The sequence below is a fragment of the Pelobates fuscus genome, chromosome 6 (genome assembly GCF_036172605.1).
Source record: "Pelobates fuscus isolate aPelFus1 chromosome 6, aPelFus1.pri, whole genome shotgun sequence".
NCBI lineage: Eukaryota > Metazoa > Chordata > Amphibia > Anura > Pelobatidae > Pelobates > Pelobates fuscus.
This window is the reverse complement of record NC_086322.1, coordinates 271285069-271309566: the sequence shown is the minus strand read 5'-3', so window position 1 is coordinate 271309566 and position 24498 is coordinate 271285069. Positions and strand designations below refer to the sequence as shown.

The following is a 24498-nucleotide window of genomic DNA, read 5'->3' as shown; positions in this document are numbered from 1 at the left end:
TTCCAGAACTGAACCAGTTAACAGATGAACCACACCCTGCAGTCTTGAAAGGTTTATGGGTGTGGCTCCCTCTGTAACTTTTATAGTATTGGACTGAATACAGTACCTATAGGGCACACTGTCTGCGAGCCTGTTATCATCGTTGGCAGACAATTTTTTATATTATTCAATATGCAGAGATTGTTTGACTGATAGTGTTTTGTGCTGAAATAGAATTGTTGTGAAGCACATTGCAGCTTCAAGCTTTCAGGCGTCCGTTTTTCACATTGTCTAGCAGACTAGCACATATCTCAAAACAGTCCTGAATTCAGTGAGGCAGTCCTGGTTTTGGGGTAGTGCCCCACCACCCAGGGTTTAATGCCTGATGTGAACTTCAGGATCCCTGTCTCACGATCACGGTTGTTTTCGTTTACCACCTAGATTACGGAAACATTCAAAAAAAACGTCTCCAAAAACCATAACTTAAAGGGACACTCCAGACCCCTAGAGCACTTTATCTTTATGTGTGAAGAGTGTGTCTTCTTTTTTCATTTTTCAAAAAGTGCAGATCTTACTAGAAACTGACACTTTTATAAATTAACCTGGTTACACCCACTTGGCTTTCAAGCAGACAACAGGTAATGTTACTTCCTGGGTTCGTTGGCTCAATGCAGCTGACCTTAACTGCCCAGAGCTGCATTGGGAAGTCCGCGATTGGACAGCTGGTGTAGTCTGGGTGGGGTTGGAAGGGGAGGGCTTGCAAAGGCAGCAGACAAGAGATATGAAGATTTTGCAAGCTGTATTAAGATATACCCCCATTGAAAAACTGCATAATTAAATACATGTAACTTTTAATTTAGGGTATAACTACTAAACATTGATTTTATATATTTTGTATTTGGGCGGTGGAATGTTCCTTTAATTCTGCCCAAGACTGATACAGGGCGTTTCAGTACATATACGAGTGCTTCATTAGTGTCTGGCACATGGTCAGATCTGATTGGTTGGCTTGTAGGGCTCTGTCAACCTAGTGCAAATTTGTGCCATGCTGACACTCCTGGTTTCCGTTCACATATCTCGACCAGAGATGTGCATCACTTGGCATTCCGTCGCTCCTGCTTGGTTCCCTCCTACCCCCCTTCCAGTTATGTGACTATCTGGCTAAGACAAACAGAGATTAAAAAGGTTAGCACACAGTTTTCACGGTTTAAAATTTGGTGTATTTAAGTTCCGCTCTAAAGAGTTTGAATCTGATGTCTTGTACTGTCTTCTTTTTTTCCGTCGATTTTAACACAACTTTTTGTACACATTTAAATGTATCTGTTACTTGAAAGTTTCTGTTAAGATGCTACATCCTCTATATCTCACCTTTTGAATAAAAAAAAGAATGTAGTTGTATTTCACAGGAGAATTATGAAAAGGACAGTCTAGGCATCATAACCACTACAGCCTGCTGGTGATTATGGTGCCCTTAAATTCCCCGGCACCATCCAATAGCAAGTTGACAAACTATTTTTACTCAGGTCCAGCCTCAATTGCTGGTGTCGCTAATCCAGAAGTTCCTACTTCCGTGTTAGTGAGATCTAATCTACCCATGCTTGGACTGGATTCATTGGCTGACATAGTCAGCTGACAGCCAATAAAGTTTGCCAAAATAGGGTGGAATAAATATAAACAATTAATGTCAAAAGGGAACTTCTGCTTTAGATATTTCAAAAATGGAGGCCAGCCTGGATGTGCCCGAGGGTCATGGGTAAACGTCAAACGGATCAAATACATTTTGACTACTTACTAAGGGGTTGTTGCCAGAGGACTGCTGGTACCATAACCACTATAGCAGGCTGTAGTAGTTATGGTGCATTGGTTATCCCTTTAATAACAATACAAAATAAATAAATAAAAATTATATTAGAAACAATTGTCATATTAAAAATGTAAAAGGGCTTGTATGTTGCTTTCAGACTGTGGAAAAACAGGACCCGGTGCCAATAATAATATAACTTTCACGTGACGGATATGGTATTTTTCCAGTGAGGCGGAGACCCTATCAGATAGCTAGAGGGAGACTTTTATTGCAGTCAGTCATATTTTTCCTCACATTCCTGTCAGTCAGTAAAATAACAGCATATGAGGATCAAAGCTTTGCAAACCAGCATCTTTTACCTGAACGTTTCCACTGTTGTCAACAAAATTTAAAAAAGGAATTGAATGCATTTCCTTGCGTAAGTTATGGTAAGGTTGCCAGCATCCGTGATGATGTGCAGGAATTGAAAAGTGATACCTTGTAAAATGCACATTCTGCAGGTGAAAGTTAATTTTTTTTTTTTTTTATAAAGGCAGGGGCTTATAGATTGTGCATACCACAGGATAGAACATTTTGTTTTACTGACTTTAACAGTGAAAAGTGATACGTGGTAAATATCACAGCCGGTTTCCATCCTTGGTATACCAAATTTATTGTTCCATCAAGTACTGATTACAAACAAGAGAGGCACAGAACAAAGCGCTATAGCCTTAAAGGGATGCTATTGTGCTAGGAATACAAAGGTGTATTCCTAGCACTATAGTTACCTCTGGTCCATTCTCCCCCCCCCCCACCCCCCTTTATTACTTTCCTGATTCCATTGCCAATGTCCCTCGGCACTGGATCGGTCCTCAGATGTCATTTGACCTAAAGCACTCTGGATGTCCTCATGCAGAGCATGAGGACGTCCAGCGTCAGACGAGCAATAGTCGCCTAAAGCACCTCTAGTGGAGGCAGTCTTAGTTCTGCAATGTAAACATTGTAGTTTCTCTGTACTGCAATGTCTGCACCCAGACCACTTCAATAAGCTGTTTTTGCCAGAAGACACCCATTCGAAAACTTGGGACAAAATAGCCAAGTTAGAAAAATCAAAGTCAATTCTGTTCTCAGTTTGGCTACTTTTGCCCTAAATTTGAAACTCACATTGAGTTCACTTTATTTCAGATGGAGAAGCCATGTTGGGTGATATTCTACTGGTACCTAACCAGCTGCTGCTCACTCTGACTCGGCTTCTGCTGTGATTGCTTTGTTTGCACAGACAACAGTAGACTCTGACCCAACATGGCGGCTCAGCCGGATAAAAAGTGAAAGATTTTTCAAAAATATTTTTACAAATGTACATAATTTAACAAAAAAAATCAATAAAAAAAATCATTGGTTTCATTAAATGCGCTAAACTTTTTTTTTTTTAAAGTGATAATTTAATGTCAGTTGTCCTTTAATGAAGTTAATTAAAATAATCTGATTTTCATGAATGAAACTATTCATAGTCTAGTCTGCCATGTTAAAAAAATAAATTTAAAAAAAAGTAAAGAGGATGTAAAAAGCTTTGATTCATTTGTCCAGTGAGCATCAGGTGGTGTGGTGGGAAGACTGTAACAGGAACAGAGCAGACCTGTCATACTACAACATCCGATTTAGGAAAACAGTGAATAAAACAGTGGGAAAAAAAAAAGCACACTCTAACTTCAATTGCCCTGATATGCAGATATATGCAAATTCGCTATCTTAAACATTCAAGGAACACTATAATTTAATAAATACAAACTGGTATATTCCTGACACCACTACCACCACCACTATTCTTCAGGGTAAGGTTTTGCCCACTTCAAACTGGACAAGCCTACCATCTTCTAGTCCACTCTTCCACTCATGGAACCAATACATCTGGCTGCTCCCAAAACCATCCTCACAAAGACACTTTAGTTTCACCGGCCCAAGTAATTAATCTCCCAATGTACAGGTATCGAAAAAAATGCAGGATAGCAGGTATATCCAAACTGCATTAGTGGACTAGCCTCCAACAAGGTAACATTCAACTTATGGTGACAAAACCAAAACAATGTATGATGCAGGGTAACAGATAAGAAACTTCAAAATAAAATATCACCTCTCAAAAGGTTGGGGAAAGATTTAGGAAAACAGTGAATAAAACTTACTATAAAATAAAAAAATAAAATAAATAAAATAAGCACACTAACTTCAATTGCCCTGGTATGCAGATCTATGCAAATATATGCAAATTCCCTATCTTAAACATTCAAGGAACACTATAATGTCATAAATACAAACTTGTATATTCCTGACACTATAGCACTAAGATTGCCGTTTAGGTGTCTGGCCTCCCTGTAAGAAGCTTGAAAGGTGACTTTACTTATCTTTTTTCCAGCGCCGCGCTGGTCCGTCTCGACTAGCCCCGCCCCCACGCCGCATCCAACTGGCCAATCAAATGTTTTCCCATAGGAAAGCATCGTGAGGCTATTGCGCATGCACCAATCGATGTCTCCTCATAGAGATGCATTGAATCAATGCATCTCTATGAGGAAAGTTCAGCATCATGCAAAGTGGACTGGATTAGGAAGCTCCTCTGGTGAACGTCTCAGTGATAACAAGTAGAGGTGTTACTAGGCAGTAATGAAAAGGCAGTGTCCACATTAGAAAGCCTGCGGGGACAGGCAGAAGACATCAGAACAACTACATTACACAATATTCAAACTACAATGGTGGTGTCACTGTCAAAGGAGATTTTATGATCAAGGCATCTTCAAATGCTGCATGTGTATAAGCCTTTTGTGATCATATTTGACTCTATTTTTGTTCATGCCGGGTTACCAAGCACTTTTGCCCTTAGATTATTCTCACTTTTTTGCTCACCTTTATTGTTTTCCAACAAGAGGTCCTTGGGCTTATGTAGCTTCTTTTTTTTCTCCACATTTTGTTTTACAAACACTCTGTTATTACCTAACACTACTCTACATTTGGGCCTATTTGAATCTTGTGGCTACTGATTATTTTCATATAGCACATCTACCATCCTTATTATCCAGTACATTGTACATTGCTCCATTTATTGACATTAAGATTTTTGAGCATTTTTATATTTAAAAACTGGCCTGTATGACCATTTGTTTCCTAATTTTACCTTACATTTATTATACCACTTGACTTAGTTGTACCTATGTGTTATTCTGCCTAATTAAATATATATATATATTTGAGGGGGGCGGGGCCGGGCCGCCGAGCAGAGCGGTCGCAGGACAGCTCAGCTCCTGCAAACGAGGACACTCACAAGCCTAAAAGAAAGACTTCAAGCACTCAATTCACCCATGACTGCGACCCACAATGGAGGAGGGCTACCGGAACCGGGGAGAGGCTTACTCCCTGAGTTCTAGTCCCCCGGAGGGGAGAACTCTGCAGCAACAAGCGGGAACTTCCCTGGCGGTGAGTGGAGTGGACGGCCGCCGCTCCACTATCCCGCCTACCGGAGCCCAACAGCCACACTGCACACAGGCGGTCCCGGCCCCGGTCCCCCCCCTCTGGGCCGGGGGGGTGATCCCGGTCCACGCCCGGTGACCCTGATCGTGAGGCCGCAACTGAAGACGAGATACCCGCCCGCTGCCTCCAAAATGGCGGACGCCACGTGCGCCGCCAGCATGGGGAGAACCCTGTACCTCACAGTGCTTCCAGCGACAGCAGCCCCTGCCTACAGATCCCTCTACAAAGGGCAGAGCTAACTCCCGCAGCAACTCAAATATAGGGAGGCACGGACGACCTGAGCAAGCGGTCTCTCCCCACTGAAGACCAGCGGGGGTTAGTGGCAAGTCAACTTACCCAGAGCGGCGGCCCGAAGGTACCCGATGACCAGAACACCACATGGGGGAAACGAGCAAAGGTACCCGCTCTGACAGGCAATCTAACCTGCAAGCAGTAGACACCCTGGCGTCGCCTGAGAACAGCTCACACGCCCTGCAGGCCTCCATCTGAACAGGGCCTCAAGATGGCGCCGGAGAGGGAGACCTCTCTCCCCGGCCCGCAAACCGACACAAAAGACCAGAGCAGCAGCTCAAAGGAGGCCACTGACACCATCTCACCCCAGCAAGAAGCAGCAATACCGCTCAGTGTCCCTGGAGCACTAACCACGGGTACCAAACGGACACGCAGAATACCCTATCCAGGACTGACACACATGGGGCAAAAGCTCTGTACTCCATTGGACTGGAAAGTATATACTTCTGTTTATAAATAACAACCTTAATGTCAGTCTAGCAGCCAAATTTATCTGGTTTAGCCACACATTAGACTAGGTGTCTCTCATGGCACTTAAAGCATGCAATCTCTATTTTCAAGCAGGTTCTTATTTCGCAAATCTCATACTCCGTACGCAAACACTCATTAACATCGAGGCTGATTAGGATATTTATAGCCTGTAAGAAACGAACATAAGTACTCGCTACAACCTTGGTTAAAATATGCCTTGATAAGTGATTAAACATATATAGGACCGTAGCTTCTGTCTTTAAGATAAAAATGCGTTTTTCTATTCTGTTTTGTTTCTCATAACTATGCCTAGCATAAACGCCGTTTCATACAAGATAAGCAGTAATACCTTTAAATATAAAAATGTGCTGCAGCAGCAAAATGAAACCAATGACAACTCATGAAGACTAATACCGTATGTAACCTGTTTCATTGTGTTTTATGCATGGTCTTGCACTCGTTATTGTGACGGTGCAGGCCGACTTGTTCACTTATGCACAATAAAAATAAAGAATTATAATAATAAATATATATTTGAAACAAAAGAAGGCTGAGAGCCGAACTGCATATCACTAAAACCTCTGCTTTACAGAGATTTATGGGATATATACGTAACCTTATGGGGGGTGGATATTGGCTGAGAAATCTTACAGAGTTATTTACCATTCATATAATATATATAGATTTCACTGCTCGTGAAGGTTAAATTTAGAGGTTTGGTTTGGATGTGTACAGTGAATAAGAAGTTGCATATTCTCTCTGGTTTAAGAACCTTCACTTTTTTTAACACAGATAATTTCAGACATTGACACCTGGTCCTGAGACAGCATTATTTCATAACATGACTGAATACCCTGCAGCCATTTTATTGCATGTCGAGGCACTACATTAAATGTCTGATTAGCAGATCAGCTAACGCAAACATTCTGTCATACATAATTGCAATGGAATGTTTAACATACATTTTACTTAATATATACACAAAAACACGCTGAAGCATGCTGAAGTGGTTATGGTGCCAAGAGTGTCTTGGCATACCCCAATGTAAGGAGTCTAACCATTTTAGAGCGCTTTAACTTTTTATAAGGGTGGGCTTGGGATGGCGCCACACCCGTTATCCACTACAGCTCAGTGAGTTAACCTCAATGAGTGCATATATCGCTCTTTGACTAAGAGCGATCAGCTGACACTCTCAGCCAATAAGCTAGGCCTACACTGCAGGGCGTGGCTCAGCAGAGCTATTGGAAGCTCCTGAGCAGGACGTTTTAGCTCATTTGAGCTACAATGGAAGCAGTGAGTTGTGGAGGAGTTCTTTTAAACTCAGACTCTTTACAATGGGGGAGCCAGGGCACATATGGATTATTTGTTTTGTAGCTTTTTGTCATAAATGTCACTCATTATACATTAAAAAAAAAAACATACCATAACCTTAAGCTCAAAATATTTAATTGAGAAATTGCTGTTTTTTACAAGTCAATATTATTTATTCATAAATGGAATGTATATTGAAATACAATTATTTCTTTTAAGTTCATACAATACATTTTAATTAAATTTTTTTTTAAAAAAATAAAATTTCTTTCAATTCTATTTTCTTTTGCTCATTAAAACCAAACATAGATGAGGGCTTAAGTTCTACACCACCACTAGCCAAGTCCTAAATGTTACTCACCACTGCAAAGCTGGAGGGTGTACGGCACTCTCACCAGTCACCAGGGATAACCCTCTACTAGCCAATGGCTGGTGGCAAGCGGAAATTTTAAACCATGGAATACAGACGCAATAAATTATGATACATTTCACGTTTAGCCTGTGACATAAATAGATAACAAATATGTTTGGTGCAGCTTGCAACTCCAATCTAACAGCAGGTGTCTAAAAACAAGAGATTAAGAAACAAATGGAAAAAAAAAATGTCCTATAGTGCTATGTGTCCTTTGTATATTTTTGGTATTTTTTTTAATTTAATTTTTTTTTAATAAGAATTATTTCATTAAAACCTGGAAAAGATGAAGATCAGAATTAATGGGGAAAGACTAGCGATTATTCCACCGTGTCTTCTTTCCTATTTGATAGGAGACCTTGGACGCCAATGGAGCTAATATACTCTCTGCAGAACCTTATGATGTAGAATCCCCAGATATGACATCATTCTCTCATTGCCAGGAAAACTTCTGCCAGTAGAGTTTACACAACAAATACTCTGATATTAGTTCTACTTTTATTCCTCCTTTAACCAAATTTGATGCTATGGTGGATGTAAAAAGCAGTCTGTGTGTATTTTAATGAGGGTTAATTTTTTGTTTTATTTATTATTAGCATTTATATATCTCCAACATATTCCGCAGCACTGTACAATGATAGAAAGGGCTTATTTAAAGGTGAGGAATGCTCGACTCAAATCAGCTTATAATCCACGAGACAAGACATATGTCTTCAACGCTCTATTTCTGTCTAGATATATCTAGGATCAGTGAGGAGAAAATATATGTATTTCTAACAATACAAGTACATTACAGTTGGCAAGAGGTCATTCTCATACACTCGGGGGTTCTCCCTCTGTATATTGTATCTGACAATATATCTACCAGACACACTGGAAGCGGTCATTCTCCTACACTCAGGGATCTCTCCCTCTGTATAAGGCAAAATTCCATACGTTGCTTGTACCTGTCAGATGGTAAAATGCCCTACAGGTCCTTTGGCGTTTCTCTCCCTCTCTGTAGTGTGTGGCATTTCATATACACAGTGCATGTACGGTGTGCCTGACAATATATGTAGCAAGCTGGTATTGGTTATTCCCCTTAGATTCTGTAGTGTCTCTGTATAGTGCAATATTACATATATACATATCTCTCAACATTCCAAATGGACAAAGAGGGACACTTTTTAATTTTGATGGCGTGGTAGGAGGTGTGTGTCCAGTGGGGCGGGTTTATTCTGAGAATTTTAACGTGACTTTATAACAATTAATGCAAATAATCTAATTTAGAACTAGAACAATGTATCTTACTTAGACAGCAATTAGACATTACTGTGAGTATTATTGCTGTGGAGCTCTGTTATACACTCAGACACACCAACAATATGGAGCTCCTAGAAAAGAGGAACATTAGGATAGAAAAGAGAGACAGAGGGATTTGGGTCAAAAATAGGGACTGTCCCTCCTAAACAGGGCCACTTGGGATTTATGCTTTCACATGACAATATCAATATCTGATAGGTGACAATATGGTATTCCTGTAAACGCTGAGGCTTGTCCATCTCTGTAGTATTGGAATCCATAAGCCCGTACCTGGGATGTAATACAGTGTCATTCTGATATACTCTGGTGCCACACTCTCTTGGCAGAATACTGCATTCCATTTTTACCACTTCTATTATTTATCTGTAAATTAATAATTTTTTTATGTTTGACAGGCAGGGACATGCCATTCCTGAATATGCTGGGAGTTCTCCTGCTGCTCCTTATCCCCCCACTATCTGAAAGTCTTAAAGGTAAGTGGCTTATAGGTGCTGTTTTTTTCTCCAGTAAAAGAAACGCAATTGGTTCACAGATAACAGATTTATAACACCAAATTAAAATTGTTTTAAAAAAAGGTAAGTTATGTTTTCATTTAACCTATTTTTTTCTGAAATATAACATTTCTCTGTATGTGCAGTGTTTCAAAGCAGGACGCTACTCATAAAGACTCTAGGCACCATAACCACTTCAAATCACTGACGTGGTTATGGTGCATGGAGGAAACCTTTAACATTTTAGACCTAAATAGCCGAGCTGGAATAATAGCAACGCTGGAGGTGCATATGCGCTATATGCTATGATAAATTGCTATTTTGGCCAGATTTAAAATTCCAGTTCTACCCAATTCACTATTTACAGGGTTATTCACAGCGAGAAATGGCAGCAATTTAAAGGGTAATTGAAATATAAGGCCAAAATAGCCAAATTTAAAATTGACTTGGAGAATTGATCAAAATTTTAAAATTCACGTTGAATTCCCAGCAATTCTCACTTTGGTAAATAACCTTGTGTTTGTTTAACCATGCTTGTATGTAGAGCCTAATCCCACGTTGATAGGAAAAATAGTTTCTGTGTGTAAATGTTGAAAGTCCTTACAACCTGATTGATGTGAACACGTCTATTTGCTTAACTGAAGAATTCTTTGCAGAAGACAAACTATGAAATAGAACCAAGGAATTATAAGGCTGTGAGTGAATCCCAGCTACTATAAACTAGACTGAACCTTGACATCCACTAAGGAATTTAAACATGTGTATTATTAAATTACACAGTAGGCGAATGTAGGATCAGATATTCTGCATAAATCATTCAATAGGCTTTTGCGTAAAAAGATATTGGAGCAAAATTTAGTAATTTCTTTTGTGATATCATTACTTCACCATAAATTGAAGTTTTACTTTAGTAAAATAGATGGTTTTGGCTCAGAATAATTTCCTTCGCAAAACAATATTTAAAGCTTTTACTGTCTGGGCACTTAAAGGAACAATCTAAACACCATAATTACTACAGTGAGCTCCGGCTGGTGACAGGCAGTGCCACTGCTCTCAATCCTGGAAATAGGTAGTCAAAAATGTTTTGAGTGGTTTGGCTTCTTACATGGGGTCCACTGAAAGTCGCTCCCTGCCTCTTAGAGAGTCAGAAGGTCTCTGCTGTAGCTAAGGCAGAGAGGCGCACTGTATTGATTATTATATTTTAAGTGTTCCCTTAAAGTGGCACTGTCACCGTCTGGGGACTTTTCTGAATTTGCAAAGACCCGAACTCGTGACATCTCCGCTGGGGATCCGGTGGCTAGGGGGGCAGGTGACTGTGAGATTACCTACCTGAACCTGTCCCTCGCGGGCGCCGCCATCTTGTTCCCTCTGCTCCTCTCCAGCACCAGGAGCCGACGTCACATGTGCGCATGTCTGAGAGGACAGCATTGCGGTCTGTTGAAGATCCCGCAGTCCACGGACACAGCCAATTCCCTGCAGCCGTCACTGGTGACGGCTGTCGGGATTAACACTTAGACTCCGCCCTCACTTAAAAAAAAAGAAAGTCTGGCAGAGGAGAAATACAGAGACAAAGTAGTCCCTAGGTTCTCAGTATACCTCTTGCTATCAGTGCCGCTTTAACATTTACATGGGATATGTGCTCTGTATTAGACCTGCAGTATTCCACAACATGGTCCTGTTTTATAGATCTCAGGTAATAAGAAATGAACCATATTTGTGGTAAAACATCACTGGTCTATTTCCACCCTTGTAAGGTCATTGCAGATACACATTACAGACTATATATTGTGAGTCACTGTTTATCCGTCTGTAGATAGATGTTGATAATTGTAACAGTAGAGGAAGTGACTTATCAGTATTCTGAAATAAAATATCTTCAATTGGAAGAAAAAAATAAAAACCAACACATGATCACTATACTTAGGAATTTCGTGGATTAACCTGAGATAATATGGTGGATATTTGGGGTAAGTGCACCATTGTCTGGTGCTCTTTAAAACAAATAATTCCTTTTGATTACTTCCACTCACGTATAGATTAGCATAGCCAGGCACTTGTTAATGATGATACTGACCATTTAAGAACCAATTACAATCCATGAAAATTCATTATCTGGTCCTCAAAGACAGTATGTCAGCCTGGAATATCTTTCCTATTTACCATCAACAGCATCAAAGAACTTTGCTCTTGCAAAATGAGTAGGACGTCCCATGTTTTTAACTAGCAGGCTACTGTGTTGATTAAGAATATAATTAGTTAAATGGGCAGTGCATGCACCATAACCATTACAGGTCAGTGTGGTGGCTATAGTGCAAATATGCTGTGGGCGCAATTTTATCATATATAATTTTTTATTTATTTTTGACAAACTGACAAAGAAACAAAGTTTACCTGGCACCAGCCCCCTTTTCAGCCATCTAAGATATTTCTGTGTCATCAAAATCAAATTGTTTAACATTTACAATACAATCTTAAGTTCGCTACGATTTGGTGTTCAGTTAATAGAGTCCAAACAGGAGATTGAGACAAGTTTTAATAGGGATAAAGTCTTTTGATCACATGGTCCACTCATGCCATACAGGAATGCAATTTATTACTTTGCAAAAAGCAAACTATATAATAAAACACGAATTAGGGAAAGGAATACAGGGCAACAGAATCAGGCCTACTGGCCTTTAGCTTAACACACGGCAGGTGCAAGTTTTCAAATTAAATAAGTGGGCTTTGCCTGTTTCTCTAACCGAGAAGGAATTAAATGCAGTCAAGCATTTAACTATATATAGTTTGCAACTGGGAGGGGGGGTTAAGGGGTATAATTTGTTGGAAGTTGGCAAAAGGCTTCAAAGCCTTTAACCCATTTGTCTGGTTGCCATGGACCCCTCTCTTGCACTGTCGAGATATGCATGGCATGTTCCATTTAAAGAAGACGTGGAAAGCCCCCAAAAATTGCATTAATTAATAGAGCCTAAAATCTGTCCTTATGTTTTGTGGTTTTTTTTGTTTTGTTTTTAACATGTTCATAATATTTTTTAGGGATAGAAATGGTCCAATGTGCAGGTTTTTAAAGCCAGATATTGCAGATATTTATGGGTGTTTTTTTTTTTTTTTTTTTTGTATGTCTGAATATATTCACTGTTGAAGTGTTTACTGAGATGCAATTTATAACAGAGATAATTAAAACACTTTGTCTCTGCACGCCACAGATAGTGAGGGTTTCCTTCTCACGACTTCTTATGCTGGCGTCATGTATGGGGGTTCAGAATTACGGAATTTAGACAACCCTTCAACAGGTCCCCCAACCGTCTACTTTCCAGTGGGTCAGCCCCAACTGAGCAGCAGGCACTAGGACCATGCAGGGAGCACTTCAGCAGCTTGTCGGTGGATGTATGCCCTCCCATTATGCGTGTGGCTAGTGGCACAGTTTGCGTCACTGGTGACGTCCTCTCAGGGCCCAGCCACACTCCGTTCCAATTCTCCCCTCCCAATTGTTGTGTGGAATGCTACAATTGGCAAAAATTAAGATGAATTGCCATTTGTAGAAAACAAATTTAGTTTACGTTGAGCTTACCTTTGAAGTAAATCAAAGCAAAAAAAAAACAAACTAGTATCACATTACTGTATTATTCATTTCTTCCACATACCTCCCAATTGTCCCCATTTAGGATGGACAGTCCCTATGTTGCGCCCAAATCCCTCTGTCCCTCTTTTCTATCCTAATATCCTTCTCACAGTAATGTGTCTTTAAACTACAATAAATATGTTTAGAAATCAGTCCGTATAAATAAAATGCATTGTTCTTCTTCGAAATTATAGTTTTTATATACATGGACTAAAAACAGATTATCTACAGAGGCAAGAAAAAAGTATATACAAATAGACTCGTCTCAGTGAATGATGAATTGTAGTGAGCTTTGTTTTTCAATTCACCCCATTTCACTGTATAGTGAATATTAACTCTAAGACGGTGATCGTGGTAAATCATAAATGGCAGATTTTAGGAGAAACTATTGAAACTGGAAAAATAGATGAGTCTGAGAATATTTTACTTTGACTATCTTGGCATAACATTTTTAATCTGAATTCTCTACAACACCAAGTTGAGTGTATAAAAAAAAAAAGAAATTGTCTTCTCCTTCTTCCAGATTGAACCAAACATGATTATTCACCAAAGTGAGAATTCAAGTGAATTCAGAGTGGATTTCGAATTACCCAGTGTCAATTTGCGCTAGGCTAGGGGAAATGCTCTACCCTTTCATCATAATGAGGGACGTGCCCTGCGTGATTCTGACACCTTCTCTTAATTGGTTGTACTAATTGAAAACTGAAGGTCTATGCCCTGTAGCACATTATTGTCACTGTAGAGACAAAGAATTTAGTGACTGTCAAATACAATGAGCTTGATGTCAGCTACACTTTTCAGGCAAACTACCGCCATCTCCATGACCACGTACATTGGATAGATCCATTTGTTTATACAAATTATAAGTATATTGCAAAGAGTACATCTTAACCCCTTAAGGACCAAACTTCTGGCATAAAAGGGAATCATGACATGTCATGTGTCCTTAAGGGGTTAAATCAATACTCCTAGGACCATAACCAATACAGTTTGCTGCAGAGGTTATGGCGCCCGAAGCGTCACGACCCCCCATGCCACATGTGAAGAGTCAAACTGTTTAGTAATTGTTTCATTTCATCCCTGGGGTCCACTTGGCTCTTCCTTGCCAGAATTTCTTTTCATTGAGCTAAACCCGGCAGTGAAGGACTTAGCTCAAAACAACTCCTAAGCACCTTTCTCTCCAGCAGAGAGGAGGAGAGGGGTGGTGCAGATCTTAGGTAAGAGGCAAAGCCTTATTAAATGTTTTGGCTCCTTACATTGGGACACCATAACCACTAGAGCACTCTGTAGTGGTTATGGTGCTCGGGGGTGTTCATTTAATATTACTGAGTATTTGTGTCAATCTATGTTTTATGTGTCCACTCTGCATAATTAACTATGTTTTTCCAGTCAATCGATGTGTGGCATCTGGGGCACAAACTTGCACCGCATGTATCCAAGTGGACAAAGATTGTTCCTACTGCATAGATGAGGTAAGAGTTTAGAATAAAAAAATCAAAAATAAGAAATAAAATGCAGCATTTAGTAAAAAGAAATTATAAGTACATTGCAATCTGCGTCAGTAACCGATCAATTGCATTTTCTGGCTTTCATGCAGAATTACGCAACAATTTGAAAGTGATAATAATCTTAACGTTACGGGTCATATTACCCCTGCCAATGTTGCTGAAGTCGGAAATTATCATTGCGTTATAATTGATCCTAATTTGTGATGTACTCATTTAATCATGCATTGTTCAGCTTGACTGGCTTTTATCTCAAGGTTAACAACAAAAAACAAACGAAAAAAAAGTCTCCTTTATAGGATTTTATATAATGTAACAGTTGACTATGCAGACAGTGGAGTCCACTGATGGAGCTAAATGAATAAAAGTTTGTCATTAACCTAAAAAATTCCACGCGGACATTTTTTTCCAGCATGTGTTTCAATTTAATTTACCCCTAAGTGGAGATTTCTGTTACTGTGCAACGTGTGATTGTTAAGCTATCAATTTTGCCCCGTTATGTTGAAGTTACAATACTTATTTGTCCTTTAATTGGTGTGTATGATTAACAAGAAATCATTAAAGTTGGTTGTACACATCATAAAGCCAGCGGAGGTTTTTGTTCTACTCGTGTGCTACATTTTTTGTATACTGGTTAACTGTTTTCAGTGACTGTTTAAAAATTCCATCGAGGGGATAAATTCACTAAGTGTCAATTGGTTCCATTATTATGATGGCAACTCGGATGATAGTGATAGTTTATAGTCCCAAAAATAAAAGTTTTTTTGAGGATTGGAAATTCCTCTCTATTGTTCTAAAATCTCAATCTCAATCATATCGGATCCAATGCTTCTCAAAAAGAATCGTTGGGGACAAGATATGCATGCGCCGTCAAACGCTAAGCTCCAGCAATCAATTTCTGCCATGAACAGAGGTTGATTTGTGGACCAGATTTGATTTGGTTATGGAAGTGAAGCACCTCTAGTGGCTGTCAGGAAGACAGTCATTAGATGTGTGTTTAACCCTTCAATGTAACTTTGCTGCTTCTACAAAATGGCAATGTTTTACATTGATGGGTTAAAATGACATCACCACTGCACCGTGACCACTTCAAATGAAATCATGTGGTCTGAGTGACTTTAGTAGGCCTAATGCATCTCTCCAAAATGTGGGACATTCTTGACTTGGTGCCCATATTCCACGACTGCAGCACACTTTTTTTTACTGCCCGACATCTGGACAGTCCAGAAATAAATATTTCAGATTTCTCCTAGACCACGTTTGTAGATGTGTAAGCCTATTTTCAGAAATTTGGTAATGCTTTCCGCAGAGCTCTGATATGCACGGACCTGCTGGACGGTTATCACATTGTGTGTCATTTAGTTGCACACATGCCAGACAGATATGCCTCCTTTTTCTGTAAATTGGGTGACATGAGGGGACATTAACAGGAAGCTAACATGCCCCTACAATAATAAGGGCAAGTAGACATTGCTCTGAAGCAATGGATAACAATATATTTAATGGGAATAAAGCAAATTTAATCACAATAGGAGATTGAACTGAAACACAAGAGGAGCATACAGGGATTGTGGGATGCAGCCTCACACTATTCTTCTTAAAATAACGAGAGTTGCGTTGAGAAGAGAAAATAGCATGGTCAGTAAAAAAAAAGGGGAAAAAACATTTTTTAGATACATAAATGAGAAAAGGAAAGTAACACAAGGATTAGTTAGATTAAAAACAAAAGAAAGAAGGAAGGTATGTAGAAGAGGATAAAGGTCTAGATGACTGCCTCAATGAATATTTTTGTTCAGTATTTACAGATGAAAATGAAGGAAAGGGCCTCAGTTAGGAAAAAGGACAAATGAGTCATTTGTTACATGTGAGTTTACAGAGGAAGAGGTTCTATTTCAACTGTCAAAAGTAAAGACAAATAAGTCAATGGGATCTGATAGAACACACATTGTTGAACATCTAAAAACAAGATCAGAGACAACATGAGTTTACTTCAGGGAGATCATGCCAAACTAATCTTATATATTTTTTTTGATTGGGTAACTAAAATAATAGATCAGGGTGGTGCAGTAGACATTGCTTAACTAGATTTCAGTAAGGCTTTTGACACTGTTGCACGTAGAAGGCTTATCAATAAACTGCAATCTTTAAGTTTGGATTCCAATATTGTGTAAGGCAGTGGCTGAGTGACAGGCAACAGAGGGTTCTAGTCAATGGAGTATATTCAAAGCTTGGGCTTGTCACCAGTGGGGTACCTCAGGGAACTGTACTTGGACCCATTCTCTTTAATATTTTTATTAGTGATATTGCAGAAGGTCTTGATGGTAAGGTATGTCTTTTTGCTGATGATACTAAGATATGTAACAGGGTTGATGTTCCAGGAGGGATAGGCCAAATGGCAAATGATTTAGGTAAACTAGAAAAATTGTCAGAGTTGTGGCAACTGACATTTAATGTGGATAAGTGCAAGATAATGCATCTTGGACATAAAAACCCAAGAGCAGAGTACACAATATTTGAGTCCTAAGCTCAACATCTGAGTCCTAAGCTCAACATCTGAGGAAAGGGATTTAGGGGTGATTATTTCTGATGACTTAAAGGTAGGCAGATAATGTAATAGAGCAATAAGAAATGCTAGCAGAATGCCTGGATGTATAGGGAGAGGTTATTAGCAGTAGAAAGAGGGAAGTATTGGAGTATTGTACGCAGTACTGGAGACCGTATCTGCAGAAGGATATTGATACTTTAGAGAGAATTCAGAGAAGGGCTACTAAACTGGTTCATGGATTGCAGGATAAAACTTACAAGGAAAGGTTAAAGGAACTTAACATGTATAGCTTGGAGGAAAGACGAGACAGGGGGGATATGATAGAAACATTAAAATACATAGAGGAGACTATATTTAAAAGAAGAAAAACTACCACAACAAGAGGACATAGTCTTAAATTGGAGGGGCAAATGTTTAAAAATAATTTCAGGAAGTATTACTTTACTGAGAGGGTAGTGGATGCATGGAATAGCCTTCCAGCTGAAGTGGTAGAGTTCAACACAGTAAAGGAGTTTAAGCATGCGTGGGATATGCATAAAGCTATCCTAACTATAAGATAAGGCCAGGGATTAATGAAAATATTTTAAAAATTGGGCAGACTAGATGGTCCGAATGGTTCTTATCTGCCGTCACATTCTATGTTTCTATGTTTTGTTGTAAGGTAAAATTAAGTACAAAGTATAAACACAATGAACACTCATTATTGAATACATTAGTATGAAATAGTTCTATAGAAATATTGACAATAGTGAAAACCCACAAGTTGTATTATTTTAATATTTCGCGTAAGTTTTGAAAATTGGAAAGCGACATTGTCTTACAGCATCGAATGACACAAAAAAATAAGTCTAACTTTCTTTTACTTTCTTCACACATCTACAAGGGTTTCCGTTATGGACGATGTGATCTATATGATAATCTCGTGGAATATGGCTGTAGTGCAAGGGGGATTGTGTATATGAAGAGTGAAGTTTTAACCAAGCAGGTAAGGAATCAGTTTACATAGCATTACCCTATCTGTGTATTACAGTACTAAAAGGAGAGAGGGCATTTTGATATTCTGTGACCAAAGGCCATTCGTCTCCATTCATATTTGAAAGCGACAACTTGTGTTTGATCACCAGGGCAAAACCCAACCTCTTCAAAATAATTAATAACCTTCCCGACTGTTGCAATATTATTCCCACCTCTTATATAAAGAAAGCGCTACATATTTTTGATATAAAATACTTTGCTTAGTTATCACTCCATTCGCCTCTCTACAGAGTATCCGTATAAATACCAGCTTGAAGAAGACACAAGTCTCTCCCCAGCTGATGTCCATGCGTCTACGTGCGGGGGAAGAGGCTTCATTTGACTTGCATGTGTTTGAGCCACTGGACACCCCTGTGGATCTGTATATCTTAATGGACTTCTCCTACTCCATGTCCGATGATTTGGACAATCTTAAGAAAATGGGACAAGAACTATGTAAGATAAAAGTCGTTATTAAAGATAGTAGGATAGAGTATGAATAAAAGGTCTGGAGAATCTGAGAAGGACAATAAAAACGAGGAACATACTTTTTAATGAATGTGTTAAAGTTGCTTGTCACTTTTCCTTCTACTTATCTTTAGTAGAATACTTTCTCTTTTTGTTAGCTTAATGTTTTTTTTTTTCTCTGTTTCACCATCAAATTTTTGTTTTACAGCTAATGTGCTCAGCACCCTCTCAAGTAACTACACCATTGGCTTTGGAAAGTTTGTGGACAAAGTATCCGTCCCTCAGACAGACATGAGACCAGAAAAGTAGGTACCGGGGAACAAATTGAAAGCTGGGTTCCGATTGTGGGATTGTGGAAAAGGAAGGAAGGCATAGGAAGCCGATATACAATGAGAAAAAGTTCTGATTTTAATGATCGTTCAGTATTGTGAGCAGTGTTAATTTTGGCATCAAATTACAGTTTAGTTTTAGTTATAGTATTTTGATTAAAAAAAACATTTTAGTTTAAGTCGTATTTTAGTAATCTGAATTGTTTTAGTTTTAGTCTACTTTTGGATGATTAATCTACAGTAAATTTTAGTCGACTAAATCTTCAGTAGGTTTTAGTAAACTAAATCTTCAGTAGGTTTTAGTAAACTAAATCTTCAGTAGGTTTTAGTAAACTAAATCTTCAGTAGGTTTTAGTAAACTAAATCTTCAGTAGGTTTTAGTTGACACAACTAAAATCTAATGGGTTAACTTAAAGCCTCTATCTGTCTCTTTTGCCCCTTGGCTCATATGGCAGATCATATGGGTGGAGCATTGTGATGGGGGGGAGGGGGAATTTTTGTTTGCCTAGGGCAGCAAACATCCTTATACCGGCCCTGATCGGAATTGTTTTAGTTTTAGTCTAGTTTTAGTCAACTAAATCTCAAAAATGTTAGCTGACTAAAATTGTTAAAATCAACACTGATTGTGAGCTAGAACAGTAAAGTCGTATTTGTTAACACACGAGGTTGGATGGAAGTTGGGTTGACTGAACACAAAACCTGCTGGAATGAGTGTATGAGCCCATGAATTAGGGTCTTGTGTCGAAATCTGGTACATTAAATCATTAACTCTTCATATCACTCTTCAGACTCAAGCAGCCGTGGCCCAACAGTACCCCCCCTTTCTCCTTCAAGAATGTCATCCGTCTGACAGAAGATATTGATCACTTCCGCCGGGAACTGATGAAGGAGAAAATCTCTGGAAATTTGGATGCTCCTGAAGGCGGATTTGATGCCATTCTACAGACAGCAGTGTGCACGGTGAGAAGGCTGTCAGCAGCAGAGGAGCAATGAAATATTGTATAAGTGAATGATAACTTTTTATAGTACTCAAGTTTATAAGTAATAGCTGCAAATATAGCCCAGTGAAAAAATATAAATCCAATCCTCACTTTAGTAGTTCCAAGGTTGGCGTCCCTGCCAGAGAGGTGTATATAGAAAGTTGCCTAGAATTCTTAGTTGACAAAACCAGACCTGATTGGAAATATCCTAAGTTACAAGTAAGGTGATTTTGCTCTGTACTAACGGTATATTGTGAATAACATTTGTTCTTCCCTTAGAATCAAATTGGTTGGAGAAAGGGTAGCACCCATCTCTTGGTCTTCTCCACTGAATCTGCTTTCCACTACGAAGCCGATGGCATGAATGTCCTGGATGGGATAATGCCAAGAAATGACGAGCATTGTCATTTGGACACATCGGGACTCTACACCCATGACACCATACAGGATTATCCCTCTGTCCCCACCCTTGTTAGAGTGCTTGCCCAAAACAACATCATTCCAATCTTCGCAGTGACCCCATACTCTTACAGCTACTATGATGTGAGTGTCACATGTGCAGACAGGAACTGCAACATCTAGATAGCTCAGTTAGTTAGTGCACCAGCTGTAGTAGAATTATTATCAGTTCAAACTTGAAGGTTAACATGGATATTTAACTTGATAAAATAGGTGCCACTGCTTTGGGTAATCGTGTATATATATATATATATATATACACACAGGTACATACTTAAAAGTAGGCTGGTTCAGAGGAGGAGGCAAAGGGGCCAGGAGGACAGGATTTGTCACAAGTACTTTTAAGAATGGTTTAACCCCTCAAAGTAAGCAGGCATCCTGGATCTCCCGACAACGTATCAACTTTATGTTGCCTGGAGTATCCATTTAACTTACCTTTTTATCCAGAGGAGAGTCCCCACTTCTCACTGTTCTACTCAGTCCTCTCCAGAGAAACTGTCAGTCTTTCCTATCTCAACAGAAAAAAGGACAATCGTGGCTATTGCCATGAATGCACCAGTCAAATGCGATCCTGATAATCGCCCAATAGAATGCTTCTCATAGGGAAGCATTTGTCTAATGTTTCCCTATGGAAACTCCCATTTGCACTTGAATGATGGTTCAAGCCGAGTGAATCAGGAAGCCCTCCTGGCTGTCAACGTGACTGCCAGAGGGGGTGTTCCCAAATTAACAACTGGACCACCTTCAGTTATCCCCTAAAGCACTTCCTAGGGGCTAGGAATGGCATTGTGTATGTGCTAAAAATGCTGTGGTTAAAACATTAAACCAAATGGTTAACAGGTTGTTGCTCTATTAGTTAACAGACCATTTATTTCTGGTGCAGGCCTCAAAACTGACTCATAACTATCCCATGTCAGAGGCAGTTGAGGGACATTCTGAAGATCTCACTTTTCTAAATTGTTTATACCTTCCATTGCAAGGCATATTATTCAGCACATATTGATTTGTTTCTACGTTTCCTTTGGTCTTACAGAAACTTAGCAAGTATTTCAAAGTTTCTGAAATTGGTGAGCTGCAAGAAGATTCTTCCAACATCGTAGAACTTCTCAGAGAGGCCTTCAAGGTGAGTGAGGAGATATGAAATGGTTGGAGATTTACAATGTTTTTGTAATATTTTGCCTACGTCCTTGCGTATATTTTTTCGGAAGTTATCTGTTTCAGGGTATTAATCATCCTCTACTTTGTCTATAGCAAATCCGTTCTAGGATGGATATCCGAGATGACTACACCCCTCGTTCCATGAATATCACAGTCTCATCAAGTAAAGCCCAACTTACAGAGACAGGATCCTTCCAGGTCACCCGTGGAGAAGAGGTAACTTTCCCCTCCAAAAGACTTTTTAATAACCCTTTAAACTATGGTTTATGTAAGTGATACTAGTGATTTGAAAGTTGGAAAAAATCTACTAAATAATTTTTCCCATCCAGGGTATTTTCCAGGTAAAAGTAAAAGCTCTAGAACAGGTCGGTGGGCAGCATGTGTGCAAACTTCCTCCACAGGACCAGAAAGGCAACGTTCTTCTAAAACCATCGTCCTTTACAGATGGACTTCAAATCGATGCTTCAGTAATATGTGATGTTTGCCCCTGTGAGCTGGTGAGTGTCTAAAGGACAGGCACATGTTGTTTAGAAGTATCTTGTTAGTTAGTTGAAGGAATATGTTAGGAATATAGAAATGTATTGATAATGTTAGAATACTCTAGCGGTGATATAGGTTATTCAATCCCCCTTAAAAAGAATAATAACCAGTTTTACTTACCTTTAGTCCCCTGGTGCGCTGGTTTCAACCCAGCTTCTACTCTGGCTGAGATCATCACTGCAGAGATTTCTATATGGAAACATTAGGAGTGGGGGCTAGTGTGCATACGCCACAAATGCCATGCTGTGCCAGTCAACAACTCCTTATAGAGATGCATTAGATCAATGTATCTCTACGGGGAGCGTTTGGCATCTTCAGGCAGTGCGTAAAGTCGTTAAATATTGTTCCGCCTCAAGTGTCTATCACTGGATGTGGCCTTTACGAACAAATGTAGACCATGCCTTTTTGCCGAAAAAGACGGTGTTTAGAATTGTCAGCCGGCAGGGACAGGTTCTTTAAGCACCAGAACTACTAAAACGTAATTCTGGAGCAGAGTCTCCCTGTAGACAGGTACATAGATGATTACACGCTATTAATAATACAAAACTCACTGTGTTATCTTGCAAATGAGAACATAGAACAGTGGTTTATGCACATTCTTGTTTCTTAACTTACTATTCTATTCCTCATTTCCTAATCTTTTTTTTTTTTGTCAATCTTTATTTTATTTGTGCATAAAGAGAACAAACACGTTTGCACTGCCACGACAGCCGGTGCAAACAATCATGCAGTCTTAGTTTAACATTGGTATGGCATTTAGAAACTTTGCACATTTTTTGTTTTTGAGAATCAGAATATGGAACAAGTTGAGTATTAAACAATAAGCATAACCAGACTGAACTATGTTCCGCTTACAAGAGTTAAAGAGAACTCATGTGGAGTCAAAGGGTAAGTCGTGTGTGTTAGAGTAGTTAACCTGCCTAAGCAAGTCGTGTCAGAGGTGGAGATGTCAGTAAGCACAGCATATACATATTGATTAGTCTGACAATAACGTCCACATAGGAGAAAACTGGTAATATGTTGATCTAGGAGTATTTCTGTAGCTTAGTAGTCGTTAGGTGCTAGCCATAAGGTTAAGGCACAGTTTGCTTTTTTATATTATTTAAACATTGTCATACATGCTAGGTTCAGCTGTAGCGTATTAGTACGTATATTAACATATATTAACATATTGCTTAAACTGCACTTGTTTGTACACCCGTAATGAGGAGTAAGCGTGGTAGCTGGGGGTACAGGTCTACGCTGTACATCCAACCGAAAAGCTGTGCCTAACAAAAAAAAAAAAAAAAAACACAAAAACAAACATGCTATTCTGTAGTGTCACATCTATGTACATACTATTAAAAGTGAGTGCCTTAAGTCAGCCGATTAATATTATAAGCAAACAGACATAAACAGTAAGTGCTCAGGACAGCCGGATCAGAGCAGTTATGTCCTTACAACTATTTGCCTGCTGTATTGTCCACCAAGAGTCCATAACTGCGGGCGGCCTGTGGTGGGGCTGCGGGCTTACAGGCCATCTATCAGCCAATACCCCTGCTGGGAAGGTCTGAGCCATGTGCTGGACGGGTTAGTGTTTCGCAGTCCCTGTTAGGAGCTTCTGCCTCTTTTCCACTGCTTGGGTACAGGCTTGGTAGGTGAGCTCGGTCCCTGGGGCCCTGAGAAGCAGCAGTGTCGCTCCCCTCCTGTTGTGGCCCTGGCATTGTGCTTGCATGGAGTCGGTGTTCGTGGCGGACCCCTGTACCTCTTATCTTGTACGGGTGTCGATACTTGGTGGGGGTCGTATGGCGTTGTGGTGGTGGATGGTCCCCTCTGCCCCAGGGCTGCATTGGAGCTAGCGCCTTCTTGCCACTGACCTGGGATCCGTAATGGCCCATGGTCGTCCCTGTCGGGAACTGGCGGAGAGTTTCAGATCTTTGTGTGTGTCTTCGGGTGGCATCTTTCCGCTGGTGTGGTCGACGCTTGCGGGGTATGCCCCTGGTTGCTCCCAGCCCGGGAGGGTCTCTTTTGTGGGAGATCGCTTTTGGCCTTCTCTTCGTGCCCTGAGGTGGAGGCTCTATTTTCCCCCCGCCATAGCCTTTCGCCTGTGGAGACGGCGTGGGTTGGGCTGTCCCTGCTTGTAAACGCTGCAGCCACTTTGCCCAGAAGCGTTCAAACAGCACATCGATGGGGTCATCAGCAGTGGCAGTGGTGCCTGGGGTTGGTTCTGGTCGTCGCTGACCTCGCTTATCTGGTTCTAGCAGAGCCGCCATCTTGGGGGCCCTCACTACCGCGTTGCTTGGCGGGCTGGCGGGAACCGTTGTTCGGTGCGGCGTGTGGGGTCTC

At 40.0% G+C, this 24498-nt stretch overlaps 1 protein-coding gene across 3 annotated transcripts in view; it reads left to right on the top strand.

Annotated features, from left to right (window-relative positions):
* ITGB4 (integrin subunit beta 4) overlaps positions 1 to 24498 on the top strand; it is a 60267-nt gene that overhangs the window by 11657 nt on the left and 24112 nt on the right. For all 3 annotated transcript variants that reach the window (XM_063459133.1, XM_063459132.1, XM_063459131.1), the window contains exons 2-11: positions 9461 to 9538; positions 14565 to 14647; positions 18109 to 18210; positions 18491 to 18695; positions 18916 to 19012; positions 19825 to 19996; positions 20296 to 20559; positions 21509 to 21598; positions 21727 to 21849; positions 21963 to 22130. In XM_063459133.1, coding sequence (XP_063315203.1) covers positions 9461 to 9538; positions 14565 to 14647; positions 18109 to 18210; positions 18491 to 18695; positions 18916 to 19012; positions 19825 to 19996; positions 20296 to 20559; positions 21509 to 21598; positions 21727 to 21849; positions 21963 to 22130 — 1382 coding nt within the window. The remainder of the gene's footprint in view (positions 1 to 9460; positions 9539 to 14564; positions 14648 to 18108; positions 18211 to 18490; positions 18696 to 18915; positions 19013 to 19824; positions 19997 to 20295; positions 20560 to 21508; positions 21599 to 21726; positions 21850 to 21962; positions 22131 to 24498) is intronic.